Here is an 18,837-nt window from a genome sequence, read left to right as displayed (position 1 = left end):
TCCAGATACCGACTCCAAATCCTGAGTGAATGTTCCGCAAGGCTTAATGGGTAGGTGTAAACCACTTGCACCGACCAGTGATCCATAACTGGTTCAACAAAGGCCATGGTTTGTGCTATCCTGCCTGTGGGAAGCGCAAATAAAAGATCTCTTGCTGCCTGCCTATGTGGCGACAGCGGGTTTCCTCTAAAAAACAGTGTCAGAATGACCATATGTTTGACGTCCAATAGCCGATGATAAGATAAAAAATAAATGTGCTCTAGTGGCGTCGTTAAATAAAAAAAACTTTTAATTCTAGGAGAATGAATCGTGTGTGTTTGTGTGTGTGTGTGTGTGTGTGTGTGAGCGCCAGTGTTTGATATGAACTAATACTGTTACATCATATTGTCATGATTACTCTCTGACTCGTTTTTTCTCCCCATTTTCAGGAAGCACTCCAGGACCAATGGTGACTCTACCGCCAATTGACCCACCAATAACAAAACCACTGATAATACCAACACCACCACTACCACCAACAAGACCACCACCACCACCAACAACAACAAAACCACCACCACCACCACCAACAAAACCACCACCACCACCACCACCAACAACAAAACCACCACCACCATCACCAACAAAACCACCACCACCACCACCAACAACAAAACCACCACCACCACCACCAACAACAAAACTACCAACACCACCACCAAGTAAGTAAACTCTTTGTTACATTATATTATGAAACAAAATTTATTTCTATAAATATATTTAACTGTCGTAGCAAGCGTAGCCTAAAAGTCAATGCACATGTATATACATTTAACACAAGCGAGAAAAGTACACAATAAATATAAATAGCACGACGTTGTTATACATTAATTCATTGGCAATAAAACTATTTCACTAACATCACAATATTTTTAAAATGCAATAAATTGGAATTTGTTTGTTCTGGTTGTTACAGTGGCGGCCATCTTAGTTTTAAATGATGTTGCATTGCCTTGATTGGTGGGGGTAGTTCTACGTTAATTCCACGAGCCCTAAAACATTGTCATATGCGATAAAACATTAGAAATATTACCAGCTGTGTATTTTGGCAGTCATCTTGCGTGCCATTTTGAATATTTCAAAATAGTGCCACGCTTATAACCTTCGATCAGCACCTTCCAAAGATGCAAAAACCGTAAAGAACAGTTGTGGGTATCGAAATACAAGGTTCAGCCTAAAATAAGGGTTTGGCAAACAGACTATTTGTGTAAGCTTATGCATTTTATTTTTATTATGGTTACAATACAATGCCATGATCATGTTATGTTACTGTATTTTAATTTTTAGCAACACCACCACCGAAAGAGTGTCACGTGTGCATCTCTCTGAGCTTCAGTCATAGACATTAACAATGTTGCCATAAGTGATGAAATATATATCAGATATTGCGAGTTGTGTATTATGGCAGCCATCTTGGACGCCATGTTGAATATTTTAAAACACATTTCATAAGAATGTCACGTTGCAATCTCTTTGACCTTTAATCAGCACACTACCAAGATGCAAAAAACACAAAGAACAATTATTGGTACCGAAATGAAAGATTCAGTGAAAAATTAACGTTTGGTGTTTGATTGTGTTTGATATTCACTAAAAGTGCTACGATACAATGCCATAATCACGTTAAGATACTGTACTTTCATTTTCATTTTCAGCTACCACCACAACACTACCACCGACACCACCACCACCAAGTAAGAATATTTGTGTGTGTTGTATTATGTGGTTTGAACAGTAGTTGTGTCTATTAATATATTTCACTGTAGGAATTTGTCACAAGGCGTAGCCTATATAATGGGTATTTGCCAACGTTTTAACATTCAAATTTACATGTATGTAAATAAAGTAAAGCAAAAACAATCACAGAAAGCTAAATACTGAATCACTGAAGCGTACGAGACAGGGGGCAACCACCCGGGCGACAAGATTTCAAAATCTGAGGTAACCGGAAGTCGATTCACTTGGTTTTTACGTGGATAAATAAAGTAAAGCAAAAACAATCACAGAAAGCTAAATACTGAATCACTGAAGCGTACGAGACAGGGGGCAACCACCCGGGCGACAAGATTTCAAAATCTGAGGTAATTGTTCAGTTACATGAATTATATTTGCGTAACCTGTGGCTTAACCTCAATGTTACGTTGAAATTATATTTTAAATACATAATTTTCAGCTCAAACATAAAGTTAAAACAAAATACAAAAGAAAACACTTTATAAAACAGATTCTTTAATGCTTGCTAAAGTTAACAATATTGCAAAAGGAAGAAATATCAGCCCCAGTACTGAAACAAAATAGATACATTTCCAGATTCCTTCTCTCGTCTTGCGGTGACAAAGTTACTTCCATTTTATCGATGGTACTTCTATACTACAGTGACGTAACAAATGTTTTGTTTTTTAAAGCTCATTATGCGATGATAGTATTTTTCAACTTGTGTGACATGTTTGGATTTCTGTTTACATTAAATCCGTTTTCAACATTTGTAAAATAGTATGTCTAATATATATTCCTTTAGAAATAAAATAGCAGTACATAATTCAGCCGTCCCCAGCGGTCCGTGCACATTTCTTTAAAAACTTTGGCTCGACTCTATACAGAGCATTTAGTTTAGATTGGTCGCATGCTACAAATGAAATGTTGCAATATAACATTGTCTACTGGTTTGCTGCGCATCACGTATTTAAAAATCAGTCTAAAACATTTGCCGGAATACTAGTTAAACTTTAGGGTCTTGAAATTACAATACTCAACTGCAAACTTCCTGTAATCGTAAAGTTTGCAAGTTTTCATTTCTGAACGTCTACAGGTCACGACGTAACCGATTTGCGGTTCGCGTAAATTTAATTTTGCGTTACCGAAACGCGAACCGAATGGCGGTTCGCGTGAAATACTGTGTCCTCCCCCCTTCAGGTTTCAGCAAATCATCAAATTCGGACTAAAAAGATAGAAATATTACCTGAAACATTTTCTGCCCACAGTATATATAATTCATGTACAAATGCGTAGTGATTCGCCTGCAACCATAAATAGCTGTTTGCCAGTGATGATAATATGAATAATTATTGTTATCCAGATTCGAGCATTTTCGTTTAATTCGGGCAAAGTCAATCTACCACCCCCCTACAAAAATGGGCCCACTACAAAAAATGGGAGCCCATACGCCTATGATGTTTATTATGTCTACAAAGAGTTGATATAACCATTATGTCTACAAAGTGTTGATATAACCATTATGTCTACAAAGAGTTGATATAACCATTGTCTACAAAGAGTTGATATGACCATTATGTCTACAAAGAGTTGATATAACCATTATGTCTACAAAGAGTTGATATAACCATTATGTCTACAAAGAGTTGTCTACAAAGAGTTAATATAACCATTATGTCTACAAAGAGTTGATATAACCATTGTCTACAAAGAGTTGATATAACCATTATGTCTACAAAGAGTTGATATAACCATTGTCTACAAAGAGTTGATATAACCATTATGTCTACAAAGAGTTGATATAACCATTATATCTACAAAGAGTTGATATAACCATTATGTCTACAAAGAGTTGATATAACCATTGTCTACAGAGTTGATATAACCATTATGTCTACAAAGAGTTGATATAACCATTATGTCTACAAAGAGTTGATATAACCATTATGTCTACAAAGAGTTGATATAACCATTATGTCTACAAAGAGTTGTCTACAAAGAGTTGATATAACCATTATGTCTACAAAGAGTTGATATAACCATTATGTCTACAAAGAGTTGATATAACCATTATGTCTACAAAGAGTTGATATAACCGGTTCTGCTGTCCCCTGAAAAACTTGTATTTAGAACCAGATTAGATAGTTGATGTAGAGGACGGTAAGATGGCAAACGGTTAATTAATCTGCAAATGCTTGCTAAGTGACATACGTAGAAGTTCAAGTTTACATTACCCACCAATCTAGTTACATTAAATTGAATTTCAAAATTTCTTTGAAAACTTACCCGAATGTCCCCCTTCCCCAGAATCTTAGACGTATCAAAGAAAGTATCAATTTAACATGACAGATGTCTTTAAAATATAACTCAGTACCCAATGAATATGTCAAAAAAATTTGGACCTGTCAATTATTTTTTTTTATAAAAAGTTACATTACAAATTTCTTTAAAATATAACACGATACTCTATGGATATCTCAAAGTCTTGGAACTGTCAATGGAATTATAAATATTAAAATACAACTCAGTAGCCTTTGAATATGTCAAAATCGTGGACCAGTTAATGAAATTATAAATATAAAATGACAAGTGTCTTTGAAATATAACTCAGTAGCCTATGAATATGTCAAAATCGTGGACAAGTTAATGAAATTATAGATATAAATGGACAAGTGTCTTTGAAATGTAACTCAGTAGCCTATATATATGTCAAAATCGTGGACCAGTTAATGAAACTAAAAATATAAAATTATAAGTATCTTTAAAATATAACTCAGATGAAAATGTCAAAATCGTAGACCAGTTCATGAAATTGTAAATATTAAATTGGAAGTTTCTTAAAAATACAAATCAGTTGCCTATGAAAATGTCAAAATCGTGGACCAGTTAATGAAACTAAAAATATATAATTATAAGTATCTTTAAAATATAACTCAGATGCCTATGAAAATGTCAAAATCGTAGACCAGTTCATGAAATTAAAAATATAAAAGTATAAGTATCTTTAAAATATAACTCAGATGCCTATGAAAATGTCAAAATCGTGGACCAGTTCATGAAATAAAAAATATAAAATTGCAAGTTTCCTTAAATATAACTCAGTAGCCTATGAATATGTCAAAATCGTGGACCAGTTAATGAAATTATAAATATAAAATGACAAGTGTCTTTGAAATGTAACTCAGTAGCCTATGTATATGTCAAAATCGTGGACCAGTTAATGAAATTATAAATATAAAATGACAAGTTTATTTAAAATACAACTCAGTAGCCTATGAATATGTAAAAAATCACGCAAATAACAGCAGTGCAGGTTCATTGAATACTGTTTACATTTGTACTGTTGCAGCTAATGAGTCAGTTAAATGGTTGGTTGGTTTGTTGTTGCTTTGGGTTTGATTTTATTTTTATATTATTTATTTATTTTTATTTTTTTTGTTTCTGAGGGTTTTGGGGGTTTTCGTTTTGGCCCGCTCCAGCCAACGATCTAACACTGATGATTTTTCTTTTAAAATTAATTGTTCATGTGTCACTTGATACATCATTTTAAAAGTGAACCACTGTTTTTGAAAATGACACTTAACTATCGACCCCCACCCCGTCCCAACCAGGCGCGTTTGCAGGAAATAATGCAAGTGAGGGTGAAATCTGCGGCGAACTAAACTCGAGGGATGTGTATGCGTGTCGGGTAATTTTGCCTGGGAAATATGCTTAAAAAATTAAATTCACTTGAACTAACGCGCTTGCAACCGATCATACACCTCCTAGACCCCCTCTCTCCCGATCGTTACATAATTATTGAACGGCCCCTTTGTAAAAATTATGTCCAAATCTTGGAGCTGTAAATGGAATTCTAAATATAAAATTGTTTCTTTAAATATAACTCAGTACCCTATGGATATATCAAAATAACAATAAAAATCAAGGTAATTAAAACGTTAAATGTTCAATTTCAGTTATTGCCAGTGTTATTCGGTATCGTCAATATCATAATTATATTAGGAATAAAAATTGTATTATGAGAGCCTCTAACGAGCATAATACATTATTTTTATTCCTAATATATGATACTGACGATACCGAAACACACGAGGGTAATAATCTCTTTATCATATAATCTGAAGCCTCCAAGAGTCCCAAATACTGGACTCGAGTATTCGAAGGTCAAGGTCGACCCAGACTCGAGTGCCTGACACTTACACTAGATGATGATGACATTAAGAAATAAAGTAAAATGCCACCATTATGTATCTTAATTCCAGCGCTGAACGTGGATACCAAACCATGCCATTGTATTGCATTTAGAACTGTTGCGATGAACGGACGGACAGTCTGTTCAAAAAGAGAAACAAGCACATGATCATATAATTATTGTATAACTTATATCGTTGATTATCTACTGTTGAAATTATTGTCCTACATTGTCCATTGTAGCCCTATTGTAGTTGCTCATTGTATTCCACCTTGTAGGCCTACGGGTACTCGAGTCCTGTGAATGGATTCGAGTCTTGTTAAACTCGATCCATGCCGGAGTACTCGAGTACTCGTGGAGGCCCTACAACACTGGACAGCTTTCAGTGTAAAATTGCTATTGAAATGCTTTTATTTGATGACTATGAATGTATACATCAATTATGGAGTGTCACCCTAGTACGGTTGCTGAAATGTCAATAAACCTAATTCCGTGATCTCGACTAATTTACATCTAATTTGCAAAGTTATCAAATTATTAAAGTATGTGATCTGAAAACATCACATACTTTGATTGCACTGAAAATGTAAGATATTTTATGATATATATATATATATATATATATATATATATATATATATATATATATATATATATATATATATATATATATGTATATGTATATGTATACATATACATACATCAATACATACATACATACATACACACACACATATATATATATATATATATATATATATATATATATATACATACATGTGTACATACATACATCAATACATGCATACATACATACATACATACATACATACATACATACACACACACACACACACACACACACATATATATATATATATATATATATATATATATATATATATATATATATATACACACATGTGTACATACATACATCAATACATGCATACATACACATATATATATATATATATATATATATATATATATATATATATATATATATATATATATATATAGATATCGCACGCCGTATCTTGACACATTTTAAAACCTTTTGACAGAATGTGAAGGGGCAAAGCTGGATCTGATATTTGTCCTTGATGCTTCTACCAGTATCACAGAACCAAATTTTGAACTAATGCGCGACTTCCTGCACGATTTCCTTTCAATCGCAAATATCGATAGTGGAGATGTCCGAGTTGGCCTTGTAACCTACAGCACCAACACCAGCATCCAGTTTCATCTGAAGACTTTCTCCTCCAAGGTCATGGTCTTGAAAGCCATTGAAAAAACCCCGTATACGTATGGAAGTACCAACACAGCCGACGGCATCCGAACCATGCGGAAGATGTTCAGAGCTAAATTTGGTGACAGAAAAAATGTTAACAACGTGGCTGTGGTCATCACCGATGGAGTGTCGAACATCGAACACGCGAAAACAATCCCAGAGGCTAGGAAATCCAGACGGAGAGGCATCCATATCTATTCTATTGGCATCGGCCTAACCGATTTAAGGGAGATAGAAGGAATTGCCAGCAGACCAGTGATTGCCAACAGATTTATCGTCAAGGATTTCAGTGAACTGAGAGCGTTGAGAGATAAAGTCTTCCGGTCTGTCTGTGTTGGTAAGTTCTGCTCTTTTCTTGTTATATAAAGTAACTTGAAGAATCGGAACATGAAGGATAGGAAATGTTTTATTTAACGACACACTCGACAGATTTTGTTTACGGTTATATAGCATCGGACATATGGTTAAGGACCACACAGATATAGAGAGAGGAAACCCGCTGTCACCACTTCATGGGCTACTCTTTTCGATTAGCAGCATCGGATCTTTTATATGCACCATCCTCGGAACATGAAGTTTTAAATTAAATATTACTGCAGTTGCCAAATTGTGGTCTTTTAATTTGTAAATATTTATGATATTATATATATATATCTATTTACGAACTCGTTATATGTGTTCATATTTAAAGAAAATGTATCTTCTAATTTAGCTAAAGCAACACCAAAAGGCTTTTTGTTTATTTATTGTTTTATCCAAATGGACAGCTTTAGTTAATTTAGAATATTAACTTCAGTCACCTTTTCGTGTATTTTCCCTTTATCCACATGACTACTATCTACTATTTTAGAAAGAAAGAAAGAAATGTTTTATTTAACGTCGCACTCAACACATTTTATTTACGATTATATGGCGTCAAACATATGGTTAAGGACCACACAGATTTTGAGAGGAAACCCGCTTTCGCCACTACATGGACTACTCTTTCCGATTAGCAGCAAGGGATCTTTTATTTGCGCTTCCCACAGGCAGGATAGCACAAACCATGGCCTTTGTTGAACCAGTTATGGATCACTGGTCGGTGCAAGTGGTTTACACCTACCCATTGAGCCTTGCGGAGCACTCACTCAGGGTTTGTAGTCGGTATCTGGATTAAAAATCCCATGCCTCGACTGGGATCCGAACCCAGTACCTACCAGCCTGTAGACCGATGGCCTTACCACGACGCCACCTTCTACCCCAAATCCTTTCCTGTCCTGGACGGAGGAGCCGGCATGGGCCGACACCTGCATCCATGACAGGCGTGCGCTACAACAGCTTGTCCTGAATGTGCACGTTAAGACCTATGACCTGACCTGACCAGTAGAATATCTGCTTGACAAGCTAGTTTCCCTAATATGTCAGCTGATTGTAACACGAAACTTTGTAAGCTTACAGCTACTTAACTTTACCAGATTACGTGAATCAATGGTCAGTTGTTGCCATTCATTAAATGAATAGTTCCTAGCGCAGATCTAGAGCAGGATGCTGGCATGCTTACCCACTCCCCCCCCCCCCCCCCCCCGATTCATTTAGTACAGGACTTACCTTCCATGTTCTCTACAAAAGGCATTTCATTTTGTTTCTGTAAACCTCACACTAAACACTAATTTATTGACACCCCCCCCCCCCACCACCACCACCACCACCACCAAGTTGAGTTGTACTGGGTCTTTGATGAGTATGTCTCAAACACTGACGTGTACCCTACGTCTGTCCTCCCATTAAATCGTTTATGTTCAGATAGCCAATATTATGTACCAGTGTATTAGCTGCTTTTGCTTATTGGAAGGCAATATGCCAGTGTTTAAATTCATGCATTAAAAGTTTCCTGCGAGAGCTAACAAAATCAATGAGAATGTTAGTCAGCAAACTAATGACACAAGGGACCATACACAAAGTACATGTACGTACAAACAATAATACATTTAATTAGCACACACCCTCCCCGTTGTACCCAAACCTTTGATTTCCCGTCTGCCTAATACTGCTTCCATCCCTGCCCAACTCGACTTGTGAAATATTTACAGGAAGAATTTGTTTTTAATCTACCTTTCGTACTGACAACATTGTTTAACCACGATGGCCATGTAACTTCATATTCACGTGATTTGTCAATAACAAAAATGCTGATATAAAAATGTGTCAAATAAAAGCAGTTTTATAAAAGTACGTGGGATTCGTTACCTGGGACATACCGTATTAAGAGTGAAGTACATAGATCATTGAATATCTACCAGAGAGTATGCTTGTCTGCCTTCAACGCTGGCCCCTTATACGGCGACGTACACAAATTCATCCAACTTTGCTGACCATATTTCGCCCCGCACGTACTTTGTGTCTGGTCCTGAATAATGCCTCCAGTACATCGACAGCGCGTTCAATCAGTTCGTGCTTGTCGGTCAGCATTTTAAAACTGTGTTCCCACCAGCGTCTTAAAACGTTTAAAAGTTTGGGTCTTTCCCACTACAGTCACTCTGAGTGTTGTTATAACGTTTTAACCAAAAAAGCTTCTCAACTGTTTTCACACGTTTAACCTAAAACAGTCGAATGGAACAGTTTAGGTTTCGAATGTGAACGCCTTCTTTGTAATGTTTACCAACACAATTAAAGCACATTGATTTATAAATCGTCGGCTATTGTGCTTTAATTAAAACGCACACGGTTCCACAATGCGCTTGCATCTTAAGAATCAAATATGACGCAATGCTTAAAACATATTGAGTGTGAATATTAAATTGCTTTCATATCGATATAAAAAGGTTAGTGGGAACAGTCGATACTGACTAAAACATTGTTCGTGAATCAGTTTGAAAAGCGTCACATGAGAGTGTATATGAGAGCGCGAGTGTTTGATAAAATTGTTACAGTAAAATGCCATGAGATCTCATTGTATGACAATGTACTTTTCATTTTATAGCAACCGAGGCAAAAGCAAAGGCGAAAAAACACAAACCAGGTAATAAAACTCTTTATTTCTCTTAATATATTTGACTGTCAGTGTGTGTGTGTGTGTGTGTGTGTGTGTCTGTGTGTGTGTGTGTCTGTGTGTGTGTGTGTGTGTGTGTGTGTGTGACTATGTGTGTGTGTGTGTGACTGTGTGTGTGTGACTGTGTGTGTCTGTGTGTGTGTGTGTGACTGTGTGTGTGTCTGTGTGTGTGTGTGTGTGTGACTGTGTGTGTGCGTGTGTGTGTGTGTGTGTGTGTGTGTGTGTGTGTGTTCAGTTAAAGTAAATTGAAATACATTAGTTTTAGTTTGAGAGTCTAGCTTCAATTCAGTTCAATTCAATTCTTTATTAGCTTTAAGTTTTACAACTCATCAGCATATACAAAACACAATACAAAACAAATATATATATATACAATATATACATGTGCACAAAAATGGTGGGTATGGTTTTTGCGTGCGATACGTGCGTCTGCAAAAAGAATGCGCTCAGCCGTAACAGTTAGGCCGCACGCACGAGCCGCGTCCAGTCGAAATGAGCCTTTAAAGTAGTTAAAACCAGACCAAACACGTGTTACTCATTATTGGAGATAAATGGTACAGAGATTTTATAATTCGTAGTTTTATTATAAATTTAGCCTTTAAAATAAATAAAAGCTTTGTTTTTATTTTCAGCGTGCCCTGTCAGACGAAGGACTATCAGGTGCTTAAGCTCGGTGAATTGTAAGAAGAGGGGTGGCTGGATTATATCGAGATACGTTTGTCGTAAGGCAAACCGCGGATGTTGCAAATCTTGGCGATAGTAAAAATTAAGAAATAAAGTTTTATTCACTGACTACTTGTTGCCCGATTAATATATTTAAAGCCGCTTACCCTACTCAATATGCGTTGTAAAACAAATTAAAGTTTTGATTATAACAGACAGACCGTTAACTTGCGCATTTATTAAAACATTTCCCTTGAATTATCAGTTTTAGCAAAATCAATATGTTTATAGTCTTTGTGGTTCTGGGCCCACGACCTTAACGCATAATGTAGTTTATGCACGTAAGGTGATCTTTGCTCCAAGATGGCTTTAGGAAACGAGCCCCGAAAGTAGTAAGGGCCTGTCTATAGGGTATATCAATTTCACTATTGCATCATCCAAGATGGCCGCCAAACTGCGCCGTAGGGGATGACGAAAGATGACGCAATGCTGACGTCACTAGGCCCCGCCTCTAGAAGGGTGTGTACATGTACTGATGCAATACTGACGTCACTAGGCCCCTGTGACGGTACATGCTCTTAATTTTGTTTTCGCCTGTGGCGATATTAATTGTGTTAGAAGGTCGTGTGCACTTGGTTACGTAATACCTCCGCGCGACCGTACACACTTAGCCAGGTGCGGAGGCCATGTGGCGGGTATTTACGTAATACCTCTGCGAGTGCGGTTTTTACAACCGTGATTTGGCGACGATGACGTCAGTAAGTCTGGCGATCAAAGAGAAAAATGCGTCTCTGGGAGTTGGGGATATATCACTTAATAGGGGGAGGACCGCCTTGTACCCCCAGGCGATATTCTGTTTTAAAATAAATAGCTAGGGTTTAGAAATTTCTGGGAGAACTAGGAAGGCTCCAGGGGATCACGGACGTCGTCCACTGAACGATCTATATTAGTTCAGACGGGACTTTGGTAAATATGTTATTTCTGCTCTGTTGTATAACCTTGATGTGATTGATGTGACTTTTAATATTTTAATACTGTATTATACCAATATTCTTTAGACAGTGTATTCGGTCATCTGACGAAGTAAATCGTAGTCTTACTGTTCTATATGTATACGAGTATTTGGTAATATAAAGCTTAGCCAGTCATCCTAGAAGACCTAGGTAAACTGTAGGTTATTGTCTTTATTGTGATAGGTACCAGTATTATTTCTGTGTTACAAGGTTACTGAATGAGTAGTTAAGGGTTAATTAAAAATTAACCAGTTAGAAATAGTGTTGTAATTCCTTTATTAATTAAGTTCCCCTAGAAGCGTTTCTCAATTATCACACGTGTGGGTGTTGTGTCACGGTGAAGTGATTAGCATATTGTGTAAACTAGACACCTAGAGATTAACTAATTAAGTGATCAGTTCTGGGTTGTTATTATTGTTGTTATTAATTAACTACTGCGGCAGTACATTTGTCAGCGTAGGTTAATACAGATTCCAAAGTGTATTGTGTTTTGTTGTGTTTTCTAGTGAACTAAACGTGCTATATTACATATACTTTATATAAGATCGTATCTCTGATCATACCTAGAGACGAGCTAAAGCGGGTATATACCGCCTGTTACAGAGAGATCTAATAGATATACAGTTAGGAGAGATATTTGGACAATCGTGTTTTATTCAGTTACGGGTATTATAGAATCCCCGTGACAGGAGTAGAAAATTGGGGCACTCGTCCCGGATCTGAAACGGGACATGCATATTTAAAAAAAGTATTGTTTGTAAATGGGGGCTTTATAAATTATTTTTACAAATAACTAGAAGTAGCAACGTTGTTCACTAGAAAACTAATTAATAATAAGTGCGCCATATCTAAACATGGATAAGAATTTGCTGGATAGGCCTACGCTCAGTGTAGTGGAGATTAAGCGAGCACGTAAGGCCGAGTTAGTTGAAATCGCGGGTGAGCGAGAAATTGATTTAACATCAGCTAAAACCTTAGGAGATATAAGGACAATTATTATCCAGGAAGTTTTTGGTGATAGTCCTGTTATGGAAGACAGTGAGATTGTTCCAGAGATAGAGATAAATGAGTCGAAGTGTGGAACAACAATTAGCTTTTAAAAAGCTTGAGTACGAAAGAGAAGAACGTGCATTAGATAGAGAGAGAGATAGAGAAGATAGAGAGAGAGATAGAGAAAGAGAAGAGAGGGAGAGAGAGAGAGAGAGAGAGAGAGAGAGAGAGAGAGAGAGAGAGAGAGAGAGAGAGAGAGAGAGAGAGAAAGAGAAGAGAGGGATAGAGAAAAAGAAGCTAGAGATAGAGAAGATAGAGATAGGGAAGATAGAGAGAAGGATAGGGAAGATAGAGAGAAGGATAGAGAGAGAGAGAGAGAGAGAGAGAGAGAGAGAGAAGAGAGAGATAGGGATAGAGAATTCCAGTTAGAAAAATTAAAAGTGGAACATGAGTTAAAGTTGAATACTGAAGAAGTTAGACGTGAGGCAGGAAATGGTTTTAACATGTCGGAGGCTTATAGATCAGTGCCTGTATTTGATGACCAGGAGGTAGATATTTTCTTCCAACTTTTTGAACGGGCCGCTAAACAGCTAAATTGGCTGCAGTCTAAGTGGACATTGTTAGCCGTGTCTAAGTTTAAGGGGAAGGCTAGTGTAGCTTATAATTCAATGAGTGACGAGCGAGCAAGTCTGTACGACCTAGTTAAGGCTGCAGTGTTGAGGGCTTATGAATTACGACCTGAGGATTATCGTTTACGGTATAGCGAGTTGAGAAAAACGCAGGGTCAGTCTTATAGTGAGTTTGTGGCTAAGAAGGCAGGGATGTTTGATAAATGGGTGGTGTCTCATCAGGTAGAGTCATATACCGAGTTACGGGAGTTGTTGATCTTACAGGACATTAAAAATGGATTACCAGTTAGCTTACGTATTCACTTAGAGGATCGTGAAGTCAAAAAGATAGAGGAGGCAGGCATAGTGGCAGATGATTACGTGTTAACACACAAAGCTCAGGCAGTACAGGGTAGCTCTTTACAACAGGGTGATAAGAAGAAATTTCAGCCAGGTTTTTCCCGGGAAAGTAACTATCGGGGAGAGTCTTCTAGTTGGTCAGCTAGTCAGGCAAGGAATGCACCTGGTGGGCAAAGTAAGGATAAACCTGCATTATCAGCCAATGCACGAACTTTTCGTCCACATTGCAGTTACTGTAAAAAGGATAACCATCTTGTTGGGGACTGTTTTAAAAGGAAACGTGATAATGCGCACGTGGTCGGTTTAGTGAGGTCAGCTCCGTTAGCGAGAGAGTTAATGGTTAGTCACATGGCAGAGAAAGTAAACCCGTATGTGTCCACTGGTATGGTTTGTGATGTGAAACAAGAATTGAGTCCTAGGGCCATATCAATCTATAGAGATACCGGGTGTAGTCAGAGTTTGATCACGCAAGAGTGTTTAGCTGGTATTGAAAATTCAGATTCAGGACGTCTTTTGGCTTTAACCTCGGTTACTGGAGAAAATTTGGTTGTCAGGTTACATAAGGTTTTCTTGTGTTCGAAGTTTGTGACGGGACCAGTCATTATGGGTGTTGTGAAGGACTTGCCTGTTGAAAACATAGGAGTTTTGTTGGGCAATGATTTGACTAGTCAGTGTTGTCAGCCGAAATGTGACCAGTTGTTAATTAAAGACAGCCCTTTACGAGTAGGAGAGAGTGAGGGTGATGAGATTAGATATCCTGCGTGTGTAATGACTAGGGCTATGGCCAGTAGGTTAGCACGGGACCCAGAGGATATTTGTGATTTGTCTGATACGTGTGTGAAATTGGAGTGGATGAGGTTATCAGTAAAATGGTAGATAAGTCAACTGAGGAATTAAATGTGGTGGAACCTGTTGATCTCCCGCAGAGGGGAATTGAACCAGTTGTGTTTGATAGAGGGGATTTACCTTGTAATAGACAAGAGTTAGTACTAGAGCAGGGGGCTGATCCAAATGTGTTGGCAGCTCGCATTATCTTGTTAACTGTGGACAAGGGAGTATTAATGAATAAGAGAGTTAAAGATAGAAAGGATAGGAAGCAACTGAGCCAAGCTCAGAGCAAAATAAAATCAGTGTTTGATAGAAAGGCTAGGAGTCAGGAATTTAAACCAGGGGATAAGGTGCTGCTGTACCTTCCCATTAAACGGGGTTCTGTGCAGAACAGGTATTTCGGGCCCTATGTTGTGCACAAACGGGTTAATGAGACAGGGTATGTGATAAACACTCCTGATAGGGTTAGGAAAAGTAGGTATTGTCACATCAATTTGCTAAAAGGTTATTTTGACAGACTGCCGATAGTTCCAGAGAGACCGGTCCAAATTGAGAGACACTCAATTTCCTGTGATGACGTCAAGACTGCGGAGATCAAGTTGGCCAACGGCCAAATTCTAGCAGACTTGAGCCCCCAGCGAGCAAAGTTGACTACGTCGAAACAAAACAATGTTTCCATTTGTCAGAATCTTCCAACGATTACCAACACCTTAAGCCAGGATGTGCGCTTGGAACCTAACGCTACACCGATTCGACAGCATGCCTATCGGAGAAAACCTGGAAAACCTGCGACGCTGAAAAAGAAGGAAACGAAGTTCCATTGGCCAGATGAATGTGAGAAGTCATTCAACCGTCGCAAGCAGATGCTCTCCTCGTCTCCCGTGATTGCAGCACGAGAGTACCGAAGGCATTTCAAGCTAGCTGTGGGTGCCAGTGACGTGGGTGCTGGAGCTGTGCTGTTCCAAGAAGACGAAGACGGACTGGACCATCCTAATGAAAGCCTCCAACCAGAGAGAGTTGAGATGGAGTCTTCTTCTGCAAGAATACCCAATTACCATTGAACATATCAAGGGCACATCCAATGTATTCGCTGATGCCCTGTCCCGAAGTTGAACGTTATGATAATGTGTTGACATTCTTGATTTCTGTTTTGTTTTTATATATTTTATTTGTATACCAGGGACTCAGAGACTCAGTGTGATTACTGGTAGTCACCTTATTATTACATGTGTTATAATGCCCGTATGCGTCGGTTAACACACCTTTTTTTTTTAATGTAGTATATTTCACTATTCCTAGAGTAGAGGAAATATCCTTTTTGAGGTGGGGGTGTGTGACGGTACATGCTCTTAATTTTGTTTTCGCCAGTGGCGATATTAATTGTGTTAGAAGGCCGTGTGCACTTGGTTACGTAATACCTCCGCGCGACCGTACACACTTAGCTAGGTGCGGAGGCCATGTGGCGAGTAGTTACGTAATACCTCTGCGAGTGCGGTTTTTACAACCGTGATTTGGCGACGATGGCGTCAGTAAGTCTGGCGATCAAAGAGAAAAATGCGTCTCTGGGAGTTGGGGATATATCACTTGATAGGGGGAGGACCGCCTTGTACCCCCAGGCGATATTCTGATTTTATAATAAATAGCTAGGGTTTAGAAATTTCTGGGAGAACTAGGAAGGCTCCAGGGGATCACGGATGTCGTCCACTGAACGATCTATATTAGTTCAGACGGGACTTTGGTAAATATGTTATTTCTGCTCTGTTGTATAACCTTGATGTGATTGATGTGACTTTTAATATTTTAATACTGTATTATACCAATATTCTTTAGACAGTGTCTTCGGTCATCTGACGAAGTAAATCGTAGTCTTACTGTTCTATATTTATACGAGTATTTGGTAATATAAAGCTTAGCCAGTCATCCTAGAAGACCTAGGTAAACTGTAGGTTATTGTCTTTATTGTGATAGGTACCAGTATTATTTCTGTGTTACAAGGTTACTGAATGAGTAGTTAAGGGTTAATTAAAAATTAACCAGTTAGGAATAGTGTTGTAATTCCTTTATTAATTAAGTTCCCCCGCCCCCCAGAAGGGTGTGTACGTGTTCATTGTAAGAACTGATGCCATACTGACGTCACTCTTACAGTGTACATTCCAGTTTTTGTTTTAAGAACCGATATAATACTCAATACAGTATTTTGTCCAAATTTGTATTTGAAGACAAAGATTACTGAAAAGACATATGTTAATTAATATTCCCCACCCATTTTTTTTCACTCGTGCTGTGTACATTCCATTTTTTATTTTAAGAAACGATGTAATGTTCAATACAGTATTCTGTCTAAATGTGTATTTGAAGACAATGATCACTAAAAAAGACATATGTTAATTAATACCCCCACCCCCTTTTTTATCATATAGCAGCTTATTAAAGACATCACACCCAACATTGAATACCAGTATCCCAGAGAAGAAGAAAAAGTAATGTTGGGATGTGAAACGTTAATAAATGATACATTGACAATTGTATTACACATTTATCAGCAAAACCATTCCTATGAAGTCTTGTTTAGTATTTCCAAAAAAGTGTAACATACTCGGTCAATGAAAACAACAACATGATTCATAGGCGTGGTACCGACCAGTATGATGCAATCCTGAATGAACTGAATGCTGGAACGTTAGGAAATCTTGCTAATGTTATACTCACCTATATTAGAATAATATCCATAGGAAAAATCCACATAGATGCTTACTTGTGAGAATGATTTTAGCAACTAATCTTATACGATGTAAGGCCCCACAGTCTGGGAGTCAAATTGAAATGTGATATCTGTCAGCTGTGAATCGTTCCGTTGATCTGCATCCTGGTAATCTAAACTAGGTGTGTGCCCACTTGAATTTTGTTTACTCCCCCAAACACACATCTCGATGGCGATAATATATATATAAATATATACACAGTGTTGGGTGTAGGGAGGGGGGACGGATTGGGCAGAGGGAGGATGTGAGAGTGGTGTGCCCCTAACGTACATATTTTATTTATTTGAAATATGATTTTTGTTTCTTAATATAATATATACTTACTTTTGAAGATACAATACATCTTTAAGTAAATCCGTGTATTGCATTTTTAATCCACTCCTTAATCCACTGTTTATCACAGTACATGTCATACACTTATTCTAACAGAGAGAAAAATGCAATTGAAACATCCGATTCTGAATGAAATTATTTTGTTGGGGAAAGAAAAAAAAGAAAGAAAGAAATGTTTTATTTAACGACGCACTCAACACATTTTATTTACGGTTATATGGCGTCAGACATATGGTTAAGGACTATACAGATATTAAGAGAGGAAACCCGCTGTCGCCACTTCATGGGCTACTCTTTTCGATTAGAAGCAAGGTATCTTTTATATGCACCATCCCACAGACAGGGTAGTACATACCACGGCTTTTGATATACCAGTCATGGTGCACTGGCCGGAACGAGAAATGGCAATGGGGCCACCGACGGGGATCGATCTCACACCGACCGCGCATCGAGCGAGCGCTGTACCACTGAGCTACGTCCCGCCCCCTTGATGATGAGAAGAGAAACAAGAGAAAAGAGAGTATAGTTTTCCTGGCTGATGCGGACCCTTTCCATCCTTTTGTGAGGAAGAGGGAAGGTATCAGCCATTAAAAATCCCGTTTCTTCCACTCTATAAATATCAGAACCCTTTCCGAAAGTTAGTATATGAGGATACCCTCCTGTCCCGGAATTGGTCACTGGTGAAGTCAGAGGCTAAGTCCGGATTAGGCGTGCCTGAACCGAAAGGATATGGGCACGTTAATATAGTTCCTTCCTTCCTATATGAGGATATGACCGCCATACAAGAACACACTATAGTGGAGAAAGCATTGATATATGTGTTCCGACATCTAGTTCATCCCACCTCTTCAAACAAAATGTATACATCTAAAGGCACATGTATGTATCGTATGTACGCACTGCGTGGGCGAATTGTAGGCAGATTTATGTTAGCCCTTCGCCCACATATTTGGTGAAGAAGTGCAAAAAAACTAATTTTGGGGCCAAACTTTCCAATATTGATTTTTGACGAAT

The 18,837-nt window shown here is 37.9% G+C and overlaps 1 protein-coding gene across 1 annotated transcript; it reads left to right on the top strand.

Moving 5' to 3' along the window:
* The first annotated feature begins 686 nt into the window (after positions 1–686).
* On the top strand, positions 687–11,058 carry LOC121387881 (collagen alpha-1(XII) chain-like). The gene is made up of 5 exons (XM_041519115.1): positions 687–701; positions 1,695–1,733; positions 7,012–7,575; positions 10,198–10,236; positions 10,899–11,058. Exons 3-5 carry the CDS (start codon positions 7,089–7,091, stop codon positions 11,024–11,026), a joined length of 654 nt encoding a protein of 217 aa, XP_041375049.1. The 5' UTR covers positions 687–701; positions 1,695–1,733; positions 7,012–7,088; the 3' UTR covers positions 11,027–11,058.
* Positions 11,059–18,837: the final 7,779 nt, after the last annotated feature.

Source organism: Gigantopelta aegis, chromosome 13 (genome assembly GCF_016097555.1).
Source record: "Gigantopelta aegis isolate Gae_Host chromosome 13, Gae_host_genome, whole genome shotgun sequence".
Taxonomy (NCBI): Eukaryota; Metazoa; Mollusca; class Gastropoda; order Neomphalida; family Peltospiridae; genus Gigantopelta; species Gigantopelta aegis.
Note: the sequence above shows the minus strand (reverse complement) of the source record. Positions and strands in the feature narration are given on the sequence as shown.